The 15820-nt window shown below is 38.3% G+C and overlaps 1 protein-coding gene across 4 annotated transcripts in view; it reads left to right on the top strand.

Moving 5' to 3' along the window:
- Positions 1-15820, top strand: part of il1rapl1a (interleukin 1 receptor accessory protein-like 1a) — a 176252-nt gene that overhangs the window by 106136 nt on the left and 54296 nt on the right. For all 4 annotated transcript variants that reach the window (XM_008434092.2, XM_008434110.2, XM_008434101.2 and 1 more), the window contains exon 5: positions 6145-6219. In XM_008434092.2, coding sequence (XP_008432314.1) covers positions 6145-6219 — 75 coding nt within the window. The remainder of the gene's footprint in view (positions 1-6144; positions 6220-15820) is intronic.

Here is a 15820-nt window from a genome sequence, read left to right on the forward strand (position 1 = left end):
CACACGCATACACACGCTCACACTCGCATGCAGAGAAGACAGCAGTAACAGTAACGCTGTAATCAATCCTACATTTTCCCAGCCTTCCTGTCTTTGTCACTTCTCATTGGTCTTTTATCTTCTGGCTTTTCTGTCACTTTCATCCATCAACAGATATATTTTTAATTGCTCTCTCTGTCGTAGTTATTAGGTAATGAATTCTTGAATGTAGCTTCTAGTCGTTTGTTAGCGTAGCCTCGAAATGAGCAGTGAGCTGACGGGGAGACATTTAATTTTCTTTTTTATTCGTGTTTCACAAAAGTGTGTATTATTAAAGTCCCACAGCTGGAACTCCACTTTGAGCAGCTTGATTATTGACATATTTCATCTTTAGACAATCTGAGCGCGGTAATAAAACCTAAAATGACCATTTGGTTCAAAAGTGGGTAGTTTCTCTCTCTTTTTGTGACAATAGATATGTTTTTTGTGTTTGTTTTTTTCTGATATTGATGCAAAAACTTGTCAAAGCTGTTCTGGGGGAGTGAATTTCACTCTCTTTTTATATGTTGAAATGTTTTGGCTCTTCCATGGCTTTTTGAGAGAGCAACAGAGCTGAACAGTGATGCTGTGTGATATGGTTAAGAATGAATATAAGTGCTGTTATTATCTTCCCCACAGATGACACCAACAAATTCACTGCTCAGCTGCTTTCATGCGGGAAATAGTTTGGTCTGCAACGAAATTCTCTATGCAATAAGGTGACTTTATAAGAAAATCATACAGGGAGGTTATTGCGCCATCAGGTTTGAAATGAAACTGGCTGAAAGGTGAGTATAAAACAAAGGAAGGTCACTCTTAATATATGGAGATCTCCTTCAGTATAGTACAGGAGTCTATCAGCCATAGAGGAGAAGTCGTCTTTAGGGACATACAAGGACTTTATATTTGCTCACGTCTCCTTTCCCCTATTTTTTCTTTCTTTATTTCTCAAGCTTAACTCCCTTTCGTGGTTAAAAATACATTTTTTAAAAATCTGTAGTGAGTCTAAATGCTTTATGCGTGTGTTGATGTGTCTGCTAGAGTAGTTCATTCATCCGATTTGTTCTCACTTTCACCTTTATAACCAATTTTCTAACATCTTTAATGCAAATCCCAGACAGCAGCCCCGCAAATGAGAACAGTGACAGAAAAACCCCAGTGATCCAAGTATCTTAGCTCTATCCTTAATTCATTAATTTGCTGTTTGCCTAGTCGGTCACCCGGAATAATCCATCTGGAAAGTCCACTGAGCTTTGCCACCAAGCAGAATTGGGATTCTGGATGACTGATCACAAAGCTTACGCCCACACAGTCCCACGCTCTGTTCATATGTCCGACATGTAGTCCAGTTCGCACACATCCAAACATACAGAGCACAAGCTAGCTGCTCTTTAGTCTCACTTAAAACCTACTTAAATGCAATGAAATCACTGGATTTTACTTTTTTTTTTTTTTAGCACAAACATAAGCCCTTAACGTCTGTTGAATTATTATCATACCTTAATTTAAGAGAAAATCTTTGAGAGGCATAATATCAGTTTGAAAATGGGCCTCCTTTAAACAGATAATGTATCAAATCAGACTGTATTCATTACATGGTTTTCAATTGAAAACAACAAATGGAAAACAATACAATTTATCAAATAAGAAAATAAACATTTGTGATTGAAATATATATAAAATGCTTCAGTTGAATTTAACTGGACAACATAAGGTCCTGTTGTACTTTATTGCAAGATATGCTGAGTGCAATTAAAATGTATGTTCAGGCGACACTGTCTGTCAGATTATGACAGATTATCAGATAGAGCTTTGTTGTTTTTTTTGTTGTTTTTTTTTTACTCTTCGCCACATCAAACTGGAGCAGACCTCAAATTTCTGCTACAAGGAAATCCCACTCCCTGAGAAACACATTTTGTCACAAACAGGCAAAATGAAATTAAGATTTAAAAAATTATTTTGATAACTTGTTCTAAATGATATCCGAAAGGCTGTGGCAGAATATGTCATCGTCAAATAATTACAATAAGGCTATAAACAGGTCAGCTGCTTTAGAGAAATAAATTACAGTTGAAATACTTTTAATTCAAACTATTTCTTTAACTGGTCATTCACAAGTTTCTTAAGTGCTTAGATGCAGAATTTGGAAATTGGCTGAGACCTTTTAGTAACTGGAGCATAAAAGCAGTTTATTTAAAATATGTGTAACTGGGCCTGTATTCTGGTCACATATGGATAGTTTAATATGAATGGAATTGTTCAAATGCGTGACAGTGGTTGAAGTAAAATACCTACACCATGCTGCAGTGAAGAAAACTACCAGGTTAATGTGGTAAAACTACCTCTAAAACTGTCCCAGCTTTTATAGGTTATATATATATATATATATATATATATATATAGGGGCTTTTATATGAAATGAATCAATCAAATCATAAATCAAATTATACTTGGTAAATGTACTTGTATGACATGTTTTTACTTTTTACAAGTGAAAAATAGCAAAATAGTATAAACAGGAGATACATTTTTGTCTAGCTGGAGTTAGAAAAAAAAACTGTTAAGGGAAAAAAATATGATTATGTATGTTCTCTGGTTTACACAGAAAAATAACAGGGCATGAAAGCTCTGGCTCGGTGACTCTAGTTTGTCTGTTTTTAGCTCTTGTGTTACTCAAAAGGTTGTGCTTTGAAGGGTTGAATACACTGTATTTTATTATGAAGCGGAATAGTTTATTTTTTGTATCAGCTCTTGAAATGTATTCTGCTTTTTCAGCACAGAGAATACAGCATCTCTCTGCCCTTAGGCTACTAAAAAACTGTGTTTTACAGTGATGTTTAAAGTGATCTAAAAGCTTAAAATGTGCCTAGATATCCCAAATGAGCCAATCAGATCCCTCAAAAGATGCAAATCCAGGACGCCATCAGAATTGTGAAGCTTAAATAATTCCCACATTTCACCCACAGAACTGTCAGATAAGATGGGATTTTCTGTAGCATTAAATTGGAATGCAAAAACATTTTCTGAGTAGCAGAAACTTTTCCAAAAGCTTGTGCTGATTTAATGCTTTATTTTTACTTAAATTTACTTGTTAAAAATGCTAGATCGTGTTCATGGTTAAGTTCTACCTTACAAACATAACACACAATCATAAAATCCAGTATAAATACAAGACGCATGAGGTTACCATTATTTTCTTGTGAGGCACTAAACCATTTTATTACACTTTCCCAGGTATATTTGCATATTTAATTGCATTTATAGTCAATGGGTGCTTATCAATGTAAGCAGAGTCTTTTTGTCTAGAGCAGATTCGAGTCCGTCACTTTTTAAATGGTGGTCCCTCCCAACCAGGATAATTGATGTATCCTTCATAAAAGAGTGATAATTGAGATGATGAGACTTTCTAAAGTAACCACAGTATGTCAAAAGTAGGGCAAGGGAATGTGGGTTATGCTCTTGCAGCTTGTTAATTTGATCTTTAGAAGAATTTCAACTTTTTCCTATCGTCCATCTCTTTACCACGTCTGCTTCCCCTCTTGTGTTGCATACACAGATTGCCCTCATTTGTTTGCCTGGTTCATAATTAGCTATAGGATCACCCATTGTGTAATTATGTATAGCAGTTTGATATGTAATTAAAATTGCCTCCGTATCTAGTGTAATTTGTGCTGATTACCTATTAACGGTGCAAACAGTCGTGACTAAACACCCGTGACCGCCCCTCTCACAGATATCACTGAGCTTCAGTCACTATTTACATACCAGCAGTTGTGACATCTTATCGATCTGATATTATGAAACTGAAAAGGTTTTCGGGCTGCACAGTGGCGCAGTTGGTAGAGCTGCTGCCTTGCAGCAAGAAGGTTCTGGGTTCGATTCCCGGCCCCGGTCTTTCTGCATGGAGTTTGCATGTTCTTCCTGTGCATGCATGGGTTTTCTCTGGGTACTCTGGTTTCCTCCCATAGTCCAAAAACATGACTGTCAGGTTAATTGGCCTCTCCAAATTGTCCCTAGGTGTGAGTGTGTGTGCATGGTTGTGTGTCCTGTGTGTCTCTGTGTTGCCCTGCGACAGACTGGCGACCTGTCCAGGGTGACCCTGCCTCTCGCCCGGAACGTTAGCTGGAGATAGGCACCAGCAATCCTCACGACCCCACTGATGGACAAGGGTGTACAGAAAATGGATGGATGAAAAGGTTTTCAGAAAATCATCTCTGGTTGCAGTGAATTATGTTTTAGGGAAGTGCTAAGACAAGAGCTTTCCTATTCATAAAGATTTAACATATTTGGAATAGTTTGTTTTGCAGAAATGCAGAAAATAAAATGGATTTTTTTTTTTTTTAAGTTGCTACATTTGTTATTAAAAATGCTTGATCAAATTTAAATGGCTTTTTGGGAGTTTTAGGCTAATATGCTGGTCGTTGGTGCCCACACTTCAAAAATTTGAAACTTGCCTGTGTGCCACTGGTCCACACTGTGGCCCTATGTTGAAATACCATTGCTTATAAGAAATAAGAACATCATCATACAGTTTGTCTTGCTTCCAGATGTGCTCAGTTACTTCACCAGCTAGAGATCAGACTGATTGAATTGAATTTAAGGTGCAGCTTGGGCAAGATACTTTACCCAAGGGAGCTTAAGTGTAACATAAACAAAGACCTGTATCAGTTCTTCAGCTATAATTATCATCTAACTTCCAAAAACTACGCGGAAGGTCTCAAAAAAAAACAAAAAAACTCTGATTTTCAGCATTAAAGCTATATTCAATCATTCGCTCATTGTAGCTTCTGATGATGTATTTAAAAACATGATGTTATTACCTAACACATATTAATTAATTTAGTTCTATTAGTGATGTAAAGAGTGTGTCTTGTGTTTGGTGAACAATGGGAAGTATTAATTGTAGTATAACAGGAAATGGAGTTAATACTCCTCCAGAATGCTGAGGAAAAGTTTAGCATTCCTCAATTAATTTACTACACTCTATTTACTATGACTATTGTGCACACACACAAAACATGATTATTATGATAATAATTACGATTCATGATTTCAAACTCAAGGTTTTAAAACATCCAGCACTGCGTCCTGAAGTGAATGTATAAACACTACATGAACGTGAAAGTGTCCCTGACTTGTAAACACTGAATCTTGGTGTTGCAGACATGGTAATTAGCTATCAAATGGGAAATGGTGTAACTCGGTTCCAAACCTGTGACTTACTGTTTTTGTGGTTTTAAGTGACAAATTGTGTACCTGCATGAATAAAGCTGCTCTCTGCACGATATTGTAGTCATTAAACATGTATCAGTTTGTGCAATTTTGCAATTGCAAAGGACTTGAATCCAGTATTTGGTGTTACATTTTAAGTGCCACTTTGTTTGCCAATTGCATATTTATTGAGTTGTATGGACTCACTGCCCTTGATAATAATGATGCTGAGAATAAATGTTGTTTCTTCCATAACTACTCAAAGTTCTACAAAAGCACTTCAAGATGTTCTACAGTAACTGTGATGCTTACAGTTGAAATAGATTTCAGTGACTAAGATGTTAAAGTTAATGGTGAATATTCTAATCAATATTTGATTAGAATCAAAATATTGATTCTAATTGGCATCTGGATCACAATGTTCAGAAATATTCACAATATTAATCCTAATTGTGTTGTGTCAAATCATGGCCTCCCCTTTTCTTATTTATCTTCCTCTTTGTAAATACAAGACAATGTTTAAATCCTTTTAACCCTAAAGAGTGCCGCCACCTCTGTACAAACCATAAAACTGCAGCGTGCTCTGGCATTCCCCAGAGTAGAGACTTAAGCAGCAGGTCTGACATCCACCGTATGGATGATTAGCATCATTAGAGCATCAGCTGCTCCCTCTCTCCGAGGCACACTCTACGAGGGCTCTTCACGTACATAACACTTAGACAGAATAAATGCTGCCATGTTTTTAGTAAAGTGCTGATGCATTAATTACAAGTAGGTCAGGTGAATGAAACATTATACCTGCAGAAGCTTGAACTGTTGCAATAAAGATGCCCACGGCTATGTTTTGAAAGACAAACGTGTTTTTTTTATTTTTTACTTTTGGCCTCAGTTTGTATCTGTTTCCTTATTTTTCAGCTCCTATAACCGTCGACCCGCCAAAGATCCTGTTTCCGGCAGAAAATAAGACGACAAACATGGAGACACAACTCGGTAAGACCATCTTAGGATGTTTTATTTTTCTTCTTTCTTTCTTTTTTTTCCCTGCTGCTGTCACTATTGTTCACAAATTAAAGGAAATTGATGACTTTACAAATCGTCTTCCACGCATCTCTGGGCAATACATGCAGATCGGTGATGGCACTTATTTGTTGGGGAGAGGGTGAAAATGAAAAAGTGGTTTCTGTATATGCTAATTGTGGGTGCTACCATCCCTAGGGCTGTTTTGTCAACAATGAAGAGCCCATATGGTACCGAGGTTCCGTACTCGGGCTCGCCACATTGAGAGGCGGCCGCTTTCTGTCGCCGTTGTTTGTCTTTTTTGACGTGAGGTCACAATGGGACTACCATGTGGGCACGCATGCAAGAGCGAGTGTGTGCAAGTGGTTTGTTTGTTGTTTTTCTTTTTTCTTTTTTTTTTCCCTGTGACAGCATATTGCTTGATTTCTGGGCACAGTCCTCTGTCCACATGGCGCTTGCCACGCTGTGAATGGCTAATGTGTCTGTCACAGTGCAGCCAATCAGACAAGACTGAGAGGTCTGGAGAATTGGAGAGGGATCGGAAGAGTTTGTGATAGAAAGGGGGAGGTATGAAGACAAAACCCAAAGAAGGTCCAATAATTCACCGAGAGCCTGCCTTTTGTCTTCAATCTGATGCTGCTGGAATGCAGGTAGTTCATTTGAAATGCCTCCATGGTCGGCTGATCAAGGGTGAAAAATTGCTGCTGTTGATAAACTGACAGGTACAGCCTCACATGTCAGCCGACTCGCACCTATGCATGAACAGGTTGCACAATGCGGGCCCTTAAGCTATTTGTGTCATTTGTCTCTATCTTTACTCCACTGGGATTCAGGAAAGGTTTGGCTTTTCCCATGAAAATGTCTCACAATTGTTTAAATCCTCATTGTTTGCTTCGTGACTCTGTTTTTGTTTGCTTGTGTTGTTTTCGTTCCGCTCTGCATACGTGTGCAGTAAATGGCTGTGGGCTTTTGTGAAACTGGGGTATTTTTTGGGAATTATTTTTAATGAGAAAACAGAGCAGTAGTAGAGGTCAAAGTGAACTTGCATGTAGAAGCTTTTTTTGGTTACAGCAGGTCAAAGTTTCCACTAATAATTATGATTTTAACATTTAATTAAAAAACGTGTTTTATAAAGGTTTAGTTTGTTCAAAACTCAAAGGATTACCTTTCACGCTTTTCAGCATTTTGGAGCTTGTCCACAAGTTTTACCAAGGGTTCTAGACTTTTTGTTTGGTTTAACTTGATGAATATTAAGTCAAACCACAGCATGCCAACTCCCATGCAGTCCTGACTCTTTAGACCCATTTCATAGACGTAATGAGTTTCTTTAGCCATTTGTTTTGGGAAAACAAAACTAGCAGAATGCATAAAGACCCAGTGGACAAAAATATATTGTCAGATCACTGAGTTTCACTATAATTCATAAGTAACTTTTTGGAAAAATCCTCATGTTTTAAACAAATACAACTTCATAACTTGGATTGAAAAGGAAAAATCTAAAAAGTTTGATACCAAAAGACCTTTGGCAAAAGCTAAGTGAACAGAAATTGCTAAAAAAAAAAATCCCAGACAAAAAGTAACCTTCTCATTAGAGACAGCATAAAGAATTCCAACTGAAGTGTTTTACTTCTCACGTCAATTTTTTTTTTATATTCTTGTTAGGAAAAAAATAAAAGGTTAAAGCTAAGCAAACCTAAAAGATTCAATCTGTCACTGAACTAAAAAACATTTTTAACTATTAACCAAGTGGTTGTACATGCGTGTTTGATCTAAAACATTTTTGTTTTACTTTTTCTTTGCTTCTCTCAAGTTTTAGTGTTTTCATTTGGAAACAAACCAGTTTCTGGTTTGCGATGAAATATTATTCCTCTTTAAGCAAAGAACAGAGAGCAGAATAATAACCTTATTTGTCTGTGACTATATGAGTTGGTGATTACATCTCTTTATCTTAAGCATCTGTCCTTCTGAGATTTACATGTGACATTAATTTGTATTCTTAATCAGTAATTACTCCCTTACCACATTTAGCCATCAATATCTGACGTAATCTTTTTTTATCGAGTCCTCTGGACTGATATTAGAATAGGACTTTTTAAAGCAGAAAAAGTTGTAGGAGAAAGACTCGAGTATCCTTTGAAAAGAAGAGCTTTTAAACTCTTAAGCAATAGGCCTACTCAGTCAAACAGTGGGATTTTTAATATGGAAACATTTCACTGTTAGAAGGACGAATGGATTAAATTAAACACCGGTAATCTTTGGAAGCAAAAATCACTAGCTGTAGAAATAAAACCAGTCGGTTTCTACAACCAAATAATGATCCTAAATCATGTGGAAAGTCAGGAGTGAAGGAACGTTGACTGAACCCTAAATATCAGTAAAAAAAAATCCTTGGCTAGAGTTGAAAGGACGGCCGACTGCAAGATGACCAGAATCTCTTTAAGGCTGAAAGAGCCAAGACAAGAACTAGAAGATGAATCTAAGATTGAGCCAAGCTCCGCTGACCCTCAAATACAGGGAAACAGGATTTAGCTAGTTTAACACAAGAACCATCCAGCATGAAGCACACTATGAAGTGAACACTGCTTGAAACGCTGGTGTCACTATTCACGGCGAAGGGATCCATGAATAGTGAACATGAACTCAGAGGAAGCTCCCAGAAACTCCTTTTTTCCCCCTAAAATACCAAGGAAATGGCCTTGTGTGGAAATGGTTTATGGTCTGATGAAGACTGCGCTGTTTGACTATAATGACAATAAAAATGTTTGGACATGTTAAGGTTATATTTATGTGATCCTAAAAGAACAGCAGAACAGCTTCATCTGTTTATATGGTGTAAAAGGGATTGGCACACCCATCGACGTCAACAACAACAACAACAACAACAAAAAGATGAGCACGCAGAGCAGCCGAGACATGAGGGACAGTGGAAGAGAAAGTCTGTGATGTTGTGCAGTGAGCTCCCGCAGACTCCTCACAGAGGGTCCAAAGCACCAAGACAGAGGTAAATATTTTACAGTAGGGCTTCATTTTGTGTGCAGAAATGCACTCTGCCTCTAAACAGCAGCTTCTCATTTATTTAGCTGTTATTTATTTATTCTCTCTTTCTTAATATTTGTCGAGGCATGCCCTGAGCAGCTTTATGGAGCAAGGTGGCAGATTTATAGGAGCCGGAACGTGCATAGAAAGAAGCCGGTCCCTTATGGTTAGTGAAAAGTAGAGAGCGAGAGAGGGAGAAATGGTATCTAGCGTAGGCCGACTGATGGGCAATAAAATCAGGGCCATAAGCAGAGAGATAAATCTGCAACAGTGCCGGGAAACACAGACCCACTTTATCTCTTCTTCTCTTGCAAACAGTGCAGGTCTCAGACAGCCTCCATCTTGGCTTTACACAACGCGCACACATGCGTCGTCCGCGCACACAGGCAGATGTAAATCAAACACTTATGTTACATAAGCTCTCACAGAAGACTCTCAGCAGGGGTGTGCTGGATAAAAGCCCAGAGATGTTGGCGCAAAGATTTGACCACAAAAACAGGAGTGAAGTAGAAAAGAAAAAGCTGCACCACGAGGAGGGCGACGTTTGAGGGAATCGCTAAAGAGCTTTTTAGAAAAGAAAGAGACTGAAGCTGTGTTTGTCAGAGTTTGCTTTCCTTTAAGAGGGACTTTGTCAGATTTCCCCCTTTCCGTTCTGAAGCCTCGGCTCCTTGGATGTTTGTCTTGCCAAATTCCCGCAGTAAAAGATTTTCTCTGTTTTGCATAACAAGCCCCAATGCCACCAACAAGGTATTGTGTGTGTGCTCTGTGTGAGCGTTACAGGAATCATCGGCTATGTGCTGTTATCACAAATAGTTATTTTTTTCTCTCTCTTTTTTTGCAGGGCATCCTGACATTTTTTTTAATCTTGTTTCTACAGGAAACATGGTTGCCTTTGTGCGAGTTGGCTGAAATTTGACCAGAAAACCCCAGTTTTATCGTTTTCTAGATTTTATTTATTTTTTCTACTGCCCCCAAGTGACGGGCTGTCGAAATCTACCTCTGGGTGGAAGATTTGATGGAAGCCCTCAAAACACACACCCTTACACTAAGTGGAATGTTAGACACTCCAGCGACAAATTCAAAACAGAATCGCACGCAAATCGAGTCACTGGCTTGGTGTTGATTCCCTCGGGATGATTTGTCACGGACGCACCAGTGCGGCAAGCGTGCTTGAGGGATCCGGTTCGTGCTTACGCAGCACAACCACTCTGAGCATCTCGCCAGCTCTCCCTCTTAATCACCCGAGCTGATATTTGCACAGCCCTGCACTGGTCGGGGTGGATGGGTCACACTCACGCTCGGAGCACATTGCTCTCCTTTGGAATAATTGTAACTGATAGTGGATTTTACTGCCCCCCAAAGCCACCAGATGGGTGCACTCTTCTGGAAATGAATTAAAATCCATTATTTCAGCAAGCAGGACTAGACATGCACTGGGCAACAGTAGAAGGGCTATTTCTTTATGCCTCTAACCTGAACTGTGCAAAACTTTCTCACGTTTAAGTGAACACATAAACTCAGTGGAGCCTGATGTATGTATGTATGTATGTATGTAGAAGGCTCACCTGTTTAGAAGGTATTTTATTCAGGATCAGACTATGGGCCTCTTCATCATCTTCCCCACCTGAGGAGACGTGTTATACACTGGAACTTTATTAATAAGTTGCAAGACAAAAGTTGTGATCAACAAACTGGTGACGGTTATAAAGCTACCAGACCCATGCAAAACCATTAATACCCCTTGAATATTTCCGTGTTTTCCACTATGATAAACAGTCCATTTTACTGCAATGTAATACTAGAGAGTCAGACCAACACTGTTATGTAGTATATAATTGTGGTTGATGGAAAATAAAGATGATTTATGGAAATGCTTTGATTTAAAACCTCTTTATTTTTGCTTGGGGCTTATATGACATATGTTTAATGCTCAAAATTGTTTTATACCATAACCTTCTTGTGGGACTGTTTTTATTATTGAAGTCAGCTATTTTGATTTAGCCACTGCATAAACTGTCTGATCTGAGTCCGGCACGAATATCTGTAATATAGATAATTGTCTCAGCTTGTGTGACAGACGCCCCTCTCTGGGCCCATTTATTTTCCTCCTGTCCTGCTCAAGCAAACAATTGCAGGCTCCAAGGATCTGTAATGGTTTATATTACACCATCCGCCTGGAGGATTGCCTTCCAGTAGATCCGCATTAGCATAAAGAGGTATTACGCACACTGTTAAATTTATGTTGATCACTGTGATAAGCATTACACATTTCAATCTACTGATAGGGTCAACAGTTTAAGCCTTACCACAAACACACAGTGTTGGCTATTACGGTAAAATACAAGCTCGTTTATTGGTGCGGTACATTGTTGGAGCAAGCACGCAGAAAGCACCGGGTGTAATGTGAAGACTGCGGAAAAGTGGTTTAGATGACGCAACGACGTCGAAAGAAAAATGCGCTTAAGCGCACAGCATTGATGCTAATTATGCTTTTATTTTTTTCCCATCCAAAGTGTAACCTTATTTTTTGCTATAACCCTATGTGCAGAGACAGCCATGATTTCTGTCTACAGTGAATAGAGCACATGGTTGTTGCGTCAGTGTCTGCTCTTTGATTCTTAAGAGAAATGAGACGATGGATGTCTCTTCAGATTGAAAGCCAAAATTTAATTCCAAGTATTTTTCAGTCTTCTAAAGAAAAATCTAGCAACAAAACTGTAAACTGCTATACCTTTTGTTTATGCTGCTTTTTATTGTTCGTGATAATTGCAATCAATTCATTTCCACTTTGTCACACTTGTGACTCAAATCTACCAGACAAACCCGTCTGTGAAGCTGAAGTAGGCAAAACTATATCAGAAACGCATCATGTCTTAAGCTAAAAAAACATGGAATTGCAGTGAACATTCCCAGGAGAGTTTGGTCGACTAAAGTTACTCCGAGAATGCATCAATGACTCTTTCAGGAGGACACAAAACCAGGAAACACCTCTGAAACACTGCAGACCTCACTTTCCTCAAGTTTAGTGTTTATGATTGAACGCAGGGTAAAATGGCATCTAGGTTAGACCAAAATCCCTTCTGATTAAAAATTATTTTAAAAAATGCCTCTCTCGCATTTGCCAACAAAACATCTTTATGATCTCAAGATGTCTTGTAGGTCAAAGTGTTGACCTTCAAGACAAAAGTGCAAAGATTTGTGTTCTGTAAATCTTGCATTGCATCTCAGGAAAAACAAACATCACATCAACCATTAAAATGTGGAGATGGCAGCGATGGTCTGGGATGGTCTATATCCCGCAGCGTTTCCTGCTGTAGGATATAGATGGCGTGCTGTGGCTGGAAAAAAAACATCTCTATACAATTTCTCTATACCAGAAAAATCCTGAAGGAGAACGTCTTTTGCCTTCAAGCTGAAGCGCATTTGCAGCAGGACTGATCAGCCGTCACTGGGGCTGATTGCATGGGAGAAATATTGCTCTTGTTTCGACAGGGGCCATGACACTATGGCCTCTGCCCTTCTGCTTGATTTACATGTAAATCATGTTTATAATATCTGATTATAGTCTACTTCTGTCACACTGCGACCTCAATGTTGCCAAGCGGAACAACAACAATGCAGGGCTTTTAATAGCCAGACACTGTTTTCAGTTGATTATTCATCCAATTACTGAAAATATTCTGTATAATTGGTGCCTTTATCTGCAGGTATGCCACAGTTATTAACTATCTGTGCTATGCCTCTGTGCTCCTCCTTTATGCCTGGCCTTTTATCTGTTTGTTGTACTCCTTTTTTCCTCCTTTTGTCCCTACATCCGTTTTTATCCCTTGCCTCTCGTCTCTCTTGTGCATGTCACCTCCTGACCTCTGCATGTGCTCTTGGAGATTTGAGGATTCGACAGATCTATACAATAGCAAGGACAATCTCAAGCTCCGACACCTAGCTGTGACAACAGATACGCCACCTTTCCACGGGGAAGGATGAAAGCGAAATTGACTTTGCTCTAGAGAGTTACTAAAGGTCAACGCAGAGCCACTTCATTAAAAATTACTCTCTGTCTCCTCCTGTCTGTCTGTCAGTCAGTATCTGACACACACGCACACTTTTGCGGTTCCTTTCACTGCCTTTCACCTCTGTATGTGTCACATCTTTTTTGTCAGCTCAGAGATGAATCACAGGGTGAGTATATTTGTGAAGGTTTGAATTATATTCCCCACTGAATTTCTCTAAAGTTGAAAATCTAATTGTATAATGTCTRTTTCCAGAATAACGTACTTTAGTTTTTAAGTTTTAGCAATTTTGTAACAATTAATGGTAACATCGGTACTTGACTGTGCTATAAAATACACTATCTGGCTGGAAAGTACCAAAAATACACTGACGTTTGTGGTTGTAAAACTACAAAATCTGAAAAAAAGATTAAAGTTTCTAAATATATTTGGAAAACTTTGTAGCAACAGGACAATATTGGGAAAACGTTTTTAAATTGTTTTAAAGTACAGTGAATAAATGTATGTGCATTAATAAATGGAGAGAAAGGCCACAAGACAGGCTTATTGGCTGTATGCAAATTTTTTTTTTATGATGAATGACACGTTTATATCCTCGTACGGAGATAAAATTCGCACACAGAGAGCCTTTAAAGGTCACTCCACTGATACGTCACTGTGCTTCTGCAGTCGCACAGTAACCCAGCTTTAAGTAACCAATGGTGACCAGCATGGTAAGTAGTGTGTCAGCGAAACAAAGCTAAATGTTTAAGTCTGTGAGCGGTCGTCATTAATCACGGAGTCTGGGGCTGAGGGCAGGAGTCTGCAGAATGATGAATGAACTTGCAGCTGGTACACATGCCTAACAGGAGAAAAAAATAAAAGAGAGGGAAGGAGGCGAAGAGATGAGAGGAAATACAGCGGCAGAGATGGGAGCAGCGCCGCATAATGTAGCATGCTATAAAGAGCCAAACACAATGAGCTGCTGTTCGTCATGGAGAGTACTGGTGTAATGAAATTACTTGCAGTAAACAAAAGAGTAGAGGAAATAAGATATCTGGTGAGTGAAACTGTGTTGGGTTTAATACATTTTAGTTATCAGTATTATGTAAAGACCTAATCATTCATCAAAAATGGTCTAGAAAATGTTTATTTAAAAAAATATCTTAGTAAAAGTTCAAACTTTTTTGCAAAGCCCATTCAAAATAAAAGTTTACCAATGTACAGCACAAAGCATAAAATCTGTTGGCTTTATAAGCAGAATATAAAACACAGTAAAATAATTCAAATACATACAGATACGTTATTAAAAATGAATGATTTTGACAAGTTGGTGCAATTAAAACATACATATTCTGCCCAAATTGTCCTAAAACATGCTTCAGAGAAGCTTAGAAAGGTGAGCAGCTTGCACAGCTTTGACGAAAGCAAATTGTTCAACAGATTGAGTGCCAACAACGAAAAAGCTTTTTTCACCTCCATTTTTATGCCTGGGATGAAACAAAGTGCATCATGAGTTGATTTTGTGACCTCCCATATATGACTGGCAGATATGGGAGCAAGAATTTATGCAAATATGCAGGTCAAGTATTATCATTGATGCTCTTAATATTGTAAGCAAGACCTGAATCCAAAAATCATTGTGGAGTTATTTATAATAATATTCTGAACTGTAAAAAAAAATGTTTTTGAACACGAAGAGAACACAGATTTACTAGAGCTGACTTGTTTTTCTCCTCCTTTTTTTTGAACAATTTAACTAAATTTTGTTTATCCATATAGCGTATATTCACAACAAATGTAATTTCAAGACACAATACATAACTAGCAAAATCAAATTTGGGTGCAAAAATATACAATTGATTTATTACAATCACACTCATGATTATTCACTGACTCTTTAAAAAGTTTATTTTAAAAACAATTAGTGATATACTTTAAAACAATCTTGGTGTCTTCTGTTCTTTGGGGCTCAACCCCGATGTGGACATGACGTCCACCATTCGCCATCGACAGCGAATCTCGCTCTGTCTGTTCAGATGAAGCAGCCAAGAGTTTGGTGTACATGATGGAGAAATAAGAGCATTATAATCTGCGAAATGACTTGGACTGAAAAGTTTTCTATTCTGCCATGTATTATAATGTGTAGCTTTTAAGGTAAAAGCATTTCTCAGCTTGGCAAGAAAATCACTGCATACACAGAGCATAAGCTATTAGCTTCAAAACTTTAGAATCTTTGCTGAGTACATTTAAACCTTCAGCGTACATGCATCTTCCTGAAGATGAATTGCCTATTACCCCTTTAACGTGCAGCAGAACGGCCGAGTGACGTTTTTCCATTGTATGCAGAGGGTTATAAGGAGTTAATATGGGAAAATGCAAAAGTTTTATAACTGTGGTTCTGTTTTGTATTTCTTTGAAAAGTGGCACCATCAATGATTTCAGCGGTGTGTGTTTTTTTTTAAATACCTTAATAAACACTGCTGCAGGCACTCAAAAGACAAACCGAGCAAAGCGGCAATCCTATTCTTTTGTTATGGTGCTGATAG

Source organism: Poecilia reticulata, linkage group LG2 (assembly GCF_000633615.1).
Source record: "Poecilia reticulata strain Guanapo linkage group LG2, Guppy_female_1.0+MT, whole genome shotgun sequence".
Classification (NCBI taxonomy): domain Eukaryota; kingdom Metazoa; phylum Chordata; class Actinopteri; order Cyprinodontiformes; family Poeciliidae; genus Poecilia; species Poecilia reticulata.